At 36.9% G+C, this 7,529-nt stretch overlaps 1 protein-coding gene across 3 annotated transcripts in view; it reads left to right on the top strand.

Moving 5' to 3' along the window:
• The window catches only part of KDM5B (lysine demethylase 5B), a 79,265-nt gene that overhangs the window by 25,443 nt on the left and 46,293 nt on the right, over nt 1–7,529 (top strand). For all 3 annotated transcript variants that reach the window (XM_024130622.3, XM_024130623.3, XM_024130624.3), the window contains exons 2-4: nt 1,571–1,648; nt 3,004–3,126; nt 3,780–3,950. In XM_024130622.3, the coding sequence (XP_023986390.1) occupies nt 1,571–1,648; nt 3,004–3,126; nt 3,780–3,950 (372 nt within the window). The remainder of the gene's footprint in view (nt 1–1,570; nt 1,649–3,003; nt 3,127–3,779; nt 3,951–7,529) is intronic.

Consider the following 7,529-nt stretch of genomic DNA (forward strand, 5'->3'; position numbering starts at 1 on the left):
TTCCTTTTTTTTTTTTTTTTTTTTTTTTTTTTTGGTACACGGGCCTCTCACAGTTGTGACCTCTCCCGTTGTGGAGCGCAGGCTCCAAGACGGGCAGGCTCAGAGGCCATAGCTCACGGGCCTGTCTGCTCCGCGGCATGTGGGGATCTTCCCGGACCTGGGCATGAACCCGTGTCCCCTGCATCGGCAGGCGGACTCTCAACCACTGAGCCACCAGGGAAGCCCCTGTTTTACTTTTAAACTAAAAGCAGTGATAAACTCCAGCAGTATAAATTTGAAATAAAAATAATCTCTTTCCCCCTTACTATTACAATAGTCTTTAAAATTTACATATGTTAACACAGATTTGCATGTTTTAGTTTTTTACTCATCCACTGTTGGCTATCTTTCCATGTTTAGAACATCTAGATATTCTTTATTACCGCTGCAGAGTATTTTATTGTTATTTACAGATGTACCAACATTTGTATTAACTTGTTCTCTTACTCTAAAATAATTTATTATTTAATAGGTATGACTTAATGTATTTAATATATTTCCGATTGTATTTAAAATGGGTAAGGAAGCAAAAGAAAAATCACCTATAATCCTACCAAAGACAAGCCACTGTTAACCATTTTGCTGTCTCTTTCCAGTGTTTTATTTTTCTATTGCACAGCCTATTTTTCTTTCTTTCATGAAATATATATAAGGAAAAATTTCAATGTCAGTAAATAGAGCTAAGAGCTATACAACAGCATGAACTTTTTTGTCTTAAAAAATTATGTTGAAATATTAAAATACTGAATAATATAAAATATACCATTGTAACCATTTTAAGGGTGCATGCAATTCAGTAACATTAAGTACATTCACAGTGTTGTACAACCATCACCACTGTCCGTCTCCAGAACCTTTTCATTATTCCAAACTGAAACTCTGTACCTATTAACACAGCATAATTTTTATGCCTTTAAACTATTCTCTTATCATGAACATTTAAGTTGTTTCCAGTTTTCTCCACTTATAGACAACAGTCCATACACCCTCTCCTTCCTGTCTGTTTTCTCCTGATAGCAGTTCTTCCAAGAACCTGTATCAGTAGATATGTTAAGGGTGATTCTTAAAATTGGTTTTGGATGTCAGTTTTTTTCTTTTCCCCCCAAAGAATAACTTATCCTCAATTTTATAATAAAAGTTAATGTAACTGGGTTACATATATTAAAATACAGTCTGTAGATAATTTGACATTAATATAGCTATTTTGTAGGAGGAGAGATACTTATGGAATAGAGGAGTCAAAGTCTTTTTTTGCCTGAATTGATGATTTTTCAACGGCAGTTGAGGCTCAGTGACGTTGCTGGTTGGAGGGGTGCTAGGCGGGGTGTGTGCAGAATGTATCATTTGGAGAAGGGTCATCATACATATTCTGCTGTTCTGGTGGAAAAAGAGTTAAGAAACTACTGCCCTGTGTTCTGTTTGCCTCATTAGAGATAACATGCTTTACTTAACCAGGGTTTTAACTGTAAAACCATTTTTTAAATGTCAGAATTATAAATTTTTCTAATGAAAACCTTTGCTTCTCCACTAGGATTGGCAGCCACCATTTGCATGTGATGTTGACAAACTTCATTTTACCCCACGTATCCAGAGGCTGAATGAATTGGAGGTAATGTCTTAACTACTATACTGGTTGCCTGTATTCCAGCGGGGGCTTCTTTGAAAGAGGCTGTGTCACAAATCTGTTGGTTTCAGTGAAGCTAAAACATGGCTAGTAACTGATAATCATGGTAAAGCAAATGGCAATAAGCCTTTGCAGCTAACCCAGTTTCATTAAAAACACTGATTTTTGTCAATAATTGCCAGCCCATTAATTAATAAATGCGTTTAAATCCTTCTCAATCTAGGTGACAACCAATAGAGTTTAGGTTTTGAAAGCCATGTGCTTTCAGAACCATTTAATGGAAGAGACTCTCCAGCTCTGCTATTCTTCCAAAATATATGACTTCAGTTAGATTTAATAACACACTTTACTTTCCCTAGGAGGAGTGAATAGCACAGGGGATTCTCTAGAGAAGAGGTAGTAGTTCTTCTTTAGTCTGTAGGCGACTTAAGCCCTAAAGTGCTGGGTGAATAAGGCTTGGGTATTGATAGCATAGAGGTTCATTGTTTATATGAATGTTTTGCTAATCTGATTTTCATATTGAACCATGTTTTGTTTTTCTATACTAAACGAGGTATTCTTAACTTAAATGGCACATGTGTCCACTGGAATTCTGTGGGCATTGGCAGTAGTAGCATCTAGTGTATGTATTTTCAAGTATTTCAATGTATTTTCATGTCGAGCTTGAAAGATAGGGAGGTGGGTATTCACTTTGACGTGGTTGGGAATATCTGAATATTGATCTCAATTTTGGTCTTGTGCAAGATAAAAGTCTTAAAACTGTCTGACTTAATTTCACAATGAGTGGAAAGAAAAATGACAAAATTTTAAAAAATGACTTGTAGGCGACAGTAATAATCTGTTAAGGGAATAACATTTAAGAAAGTTTCTGGTTTTCTGTTATCTTTAAGTTATCAGGACTTTAAAGATAAGTGGTTCTGTTGTAAATCTGCTTTTAGATTTGTGTTTGAGCAAATCAGAAAATTTGTACTCGGAGAGAACAGGACTTTAAAATACTCAAACTGTAAAAGGACGAAAGGGGCATATAGAAGCAGCTTACTTATGATACTCCTTAAATAAAGCACCTCTCAGATCGCCTATTTATGTTACGGGAGGACTTACTGAGTGTGTAACTGCTACTTACCTGGTACATGGTAGCGGCTGAATTAAATTTTTGTTGAGTTAACGTATAATTATTTAACCAGTTTTATTCTGTATGTTTTGGGGAAGTTTCCCCTATTGAATTCATAAGTGGTATTGCACTTAAATATTCTAAGAATGAAAGTATCACATGCACAGGTAATAGACAGGAGCTTTATAATAAGCTAGGTAAAAGTAAAACTCAGTTCTTTGTCATTTAGGCTCAAACTCGTGTGAAATTAAATTTCTTGGACCAGATTGCAAAGTACTGGGAATTACAGGGAAGTACTCTGAAAATTCCACATGTGGAGAGGAAGATCTTGGACTTGTTTCAGCTTAATAAGGTAAAAGCCTAATGACCATCTTTCTCATTGAATAATTTTTCTGACAGCATGAATTTGATCTTCTTTGCCTTAAAATAAGAAACACTGCTTGAAATATGTAAAATAAAATTCTTCATTTAGTTTTGTGATTAATTGGTCTCTGCTTGTCAGGTCTGAAAGCCTTATCTTGTGAAATATTTTGCTGCCACCTGTTTTTTGGTAATTTTTAAACTTCGTAATGGTCCTCTTAGATATTCCTGTCTGTTTTATTGCAGATAAGACAACAAAGGCTTTCAGTGTCCAAGTTGACCAATTGAAAAGGCTGAGTTATAATTCCGTATCTTAAAGTTCATCCCAGTCTAAAGCCGCATTATTTCCACCAGACGCGCTGCCGTTCTTGCTACTCCGCAGTTTACTAGAGCCTTTTCCTTATCGGAGATTCACTGCTGACTTAATTCTTCCTCATGGGAAATCTTGGCTGCTTTGGGGAATTGAGAAGTAGCTTTGGGAGGGGTACAAAAAGTTTATGAAATATGCTGTTAAAAGCAGTGTTTTAAATTTCTAGTTTAAAATTAATAGTGCATATATATATATATATTTTTTTACTTGGAAAATGTATTTGTAAAAGATGACGACAGCCAAGAACTAATTTCTTTTGCTGTTTTATTTAACAGTTAGTTGCAGAGGAAGGTGGATTTGCAGTTGTTTGCAAGGATAGAAAATGGACCAAAATTGCCACCAAGATGGGGTTTGCTCCTGGCAAAGCTGTGGGCTCCCATATCAGAGGGCATTATGAGCGAATTCTCAACCCCTACAACTTATTCCTTTCTGGAGACAGTTTGAGGGTGAGTGGGGCTAGCCTTAACCTGTTTTATTTCACTGCTTATTGGCACATGGTCTTTGGGAGGAATGAAAAGGCCTTGATTATGTGTGGAAGACTTGCTTGGAAGACTTGTTTTATGGATTTTTCCTCCAATGTTTTAGTTCTGTTTTGAGAGCAACCATACTAAGAAGGTTGTTTTTGGAATGAATAAGGTTACAGAGGAAATATTCTTTTGTTATCAAAAACTGAAATCTGTATTAACTTCGCTATAGATATTCCTTTCTTACAGCAGTTGGTTATTACCTACTAGTTACGGCTTATGCTTTTGCATCCACTTACTGTTTAAAGTGTATTCCTGGTTGTCACATGAAAATACAACATGTGAAATAACTTGCCTGCCTGCTCTCTTTTGCCAGCTGAGGTCTCCACGGAGATTTTCATAGAATGTTGACATTGGTAGAGAGTAGGGGACTCAGTAATGCTGGACAGCTCATGGAGCCCTCTGCTAGTAGTTCCTATGTAACCGTGTTTGTTTCCTTACAAAGGCGGTATTTGCCAAATTATTCAGATAAAAACTTTTGTTCTAATTAAAAGCAAAACAATATTATAAAAACTTCCCACTTATTTTAGGCCCTGGTAGAAAGCAGAATGTCATAATTGTTTACACCCTTTGAGATATTCTACACTAGAGCAGTGAGCCCTATAATTTTAGGAATTGTTACTGTGCTATAGAGAGGGAGGAAGATCACAACATAGTTTCCGAGGGTAAACCTGCTAATCAAGACTTTGTCTTGTTACAGACATATCATCTGGAATGCTTAAATCCTATAGGTTTTCGTAGCATTGTGTTTTTCTTTTCTCTCCCCCTTGATTCCAGATGGGCTTTCTTTTTAGCCTAGAAAATGTGACTAATCTAATACTCAGAAAGTTGTTTAAAGAAATGTGCACTGTGTGAATGTTTAGTGAACCCATGGATGAAATTGTTTAAAATTGTTTAAAATGAAATTGTTTAAAATGGAGCCTTTTTGTCTCTGTTTTATAGTCAGATCTACATACAGTTGCCCACAATAGATTTTCTCCTTTGAACCTTCTTATCTTGGTGCAGAAGTTAGATGAATAAAGGGAGAGAGAGAGTTCTCCCTGCTTTATGGGTTTAGAAACAGCTCGTCTGTATACTTAGAGAGGCCCTAAGTTTCATAGTTGAAAAGTGGGTAAGCATTTATACAATCATAGTCTGAAAGGAACAGGTATTTAAAGATAGCCTTTACAAACATTACATCTACAACACAGATAAATATCTGTTGAGGGGCCTACTGATACATGTTCACTGTGGAAAGTATAAAAACAAAGGAAAGTATGATGAAAATAAATCCCTCCTGATCCTCTCATCTGCTTTTTCTTTCAAGGCTATTTTTATGCACAGATACACAAATTGGAAGTGTATTCCTTACGTATACAGTATTTTTCCTGCTTCACATGTCACTGTATATTTTTGAAGATACATGTTTTGTTTTTTTTTAATTTATTTATTTTTGGCTGCGTTGGGTCTTCGTTGCTGCGCGCAGGCTTTCTCTAGTTGTGGCGAGCAGGGGCTACTCTTCGTTGCGGTACTCAGGCTTCTCATTGCGGTGGCTTCTCTTTTGCGGAGCACGGTCTCTAGGCATGCGGGCTTCAGTAGTGGCAGCACACGGGCTCAGTAGTTGTAGCGCGCGGGCTCTAGACTGCAGGCTCAGTAGTGTGGCTCACGAGCTTAGTTGCTCCATAGCATGTGGGATCTTGCCAGACCAGGGCTCGAACTCGTGTCCCCTGCATTGGCAGGCGGATTCTTAACCACTGTGCCACCAGGGAAGCCTGAAGATACAGGTTTTAATGACTCTGTGTCATTCCATTTTTATACCCAGAACTTGATTTGATTTCTCCTGTTGCTGAATTCTTTTTTTTGGGAATTTTTGAATTTTATTTTATTTTTTATACAGCAGGTTCTCATTAGTTATCTATTTTATACATATTAGTGTATATATGTCAATCCTAATCTCCCAATTCATCCCTCCACCATCAACCCGTCCCGCCACTTTCCCCCCTTGGTGTCCACACGTTTGTTCTCTCCATCTGTGTCTCAATTTCTGCCCTGCAGACCGGTTCATCTGTACCATTTTTCTAGGTTCCACATATATGCGTTAATATACGATATTTGTTTTTCTCTTTCTGACTCACTTCACTCTGTACGACAGTCTCTAGATCCATGCACGTCTCTACAAATGACCCAATTTCGTTCCTTTTATGGCTGAGTAATACTCCATTGTATATATGTACAACGTCTTCTTTATCCGTTCGTCTGTCGATGGGCATTTAGTTTGCTTCCATGACCTGGCTGTTGTAAATAGTGCTGCAGTGAACACTGGGGTGTAATGAACATTGGGGTCTTTTTGAATTATGGTTTTCTCTGGGTATATGCCCAGTAGTGGGATTGCTGGGTCATATGGTAATTTTGAGCTGCATGAGCTGTTTATATATTTTGGAGATTAATCCTTTGTCAATTGATTCGTTTGCAAATACTTTCTCCCATTCTGAGGGTTGTCTTTTCGTCTTGTTTATGGTTTCCTTTGCTGTGCAAAAGCTTTTAAGTTTCATTAGGTCCCATTTGTTTATTTTTGTTTTTATTTCCATTACTATAGGAGGAGGTGGACCACAAAAGATCTTGCTGTGATTCATGTCAAAGAGTGTTCCTCCTATGTTTTCCTCTAAGAGTTTTATAGTGTCCGGTCTTACATTTAGGTCTCTAATCCATTTTGAGTTTATTTTTGTGTATGGTGTTAGGGAGTGTTCTAATTTCATTCTTTTACATGTAGTTGTCCAGTTTTCCCAGCACCACTTATTGAAGAGACTGTCTTTTCTAACATTGTATATCCTTGCCTCCTTTGTCATAGATTAGTTAACCATAGGTGCATGTCTTTATCTCTGGGCTTTCTGTCCTATTCCATTGATCTATATTTCTGTTTTTATGCCACTACCATATTGTCTTGATTACTGTAGCTTTGTAGTGTAGTCTAAAGTCAGGGAGTCTGATTCCTCCAGCTCCGTTTTTTTCCCTCAAGACTGCTTTGGCTATTTTGGGTCTTTTGTGCCTACATACAGATTTTAAGATTTTTTGTTCTAGTTGCGTAAAAAATGCCATTGGTCATTTGATAGGGATTGCATTGAATCTGTAGATTGCTTTGGGTAGTATAGTCATGTCCACAATATCGTTTCTTACAATCCAAGAACATGGTATATCTCTCCATCTGTTTGTGTCATCTTTGATTTCTTTCATCAGTGTCTTACAGTTTTCTGAGTACAGGTCTTTTACCTCTTTAGGTAGGTTTATTCCTAGGTATTTTATTCTTTTTGTTGCAATGGTAAATGGGATTGTTTCCTTAATTTCTCTTTCTGATCTTTTGTTGTTAATGTATAGGAATGGAAGAGATTTCTGTGCATTAATTTTGTATCCTGCAACTTTACCAAATTCATTGATTAGCTCTAGTAGTTTTCTGGTGGCATTTTTAGGATTCTTTATGTATAGTATCATGTCATCTGCAGACAGTGACAGTTTTACTTTTTCTTT

This window comes from Physeter macrocephalus, chromosome 4 (assembly GCF_002837175.3).
Source record: "Physeter macrocephalus isolate SW-GA chromosome 4, ASM283717v5, whole genome shotgun sequence".
NCBI classification, from domain to species: domain Eukaryota; kingdom Metazoa; phylum Chordata; class Mammalia; order Artiodactyla; family Physeteridae; genus Physeter; species Physeter macrocephalus.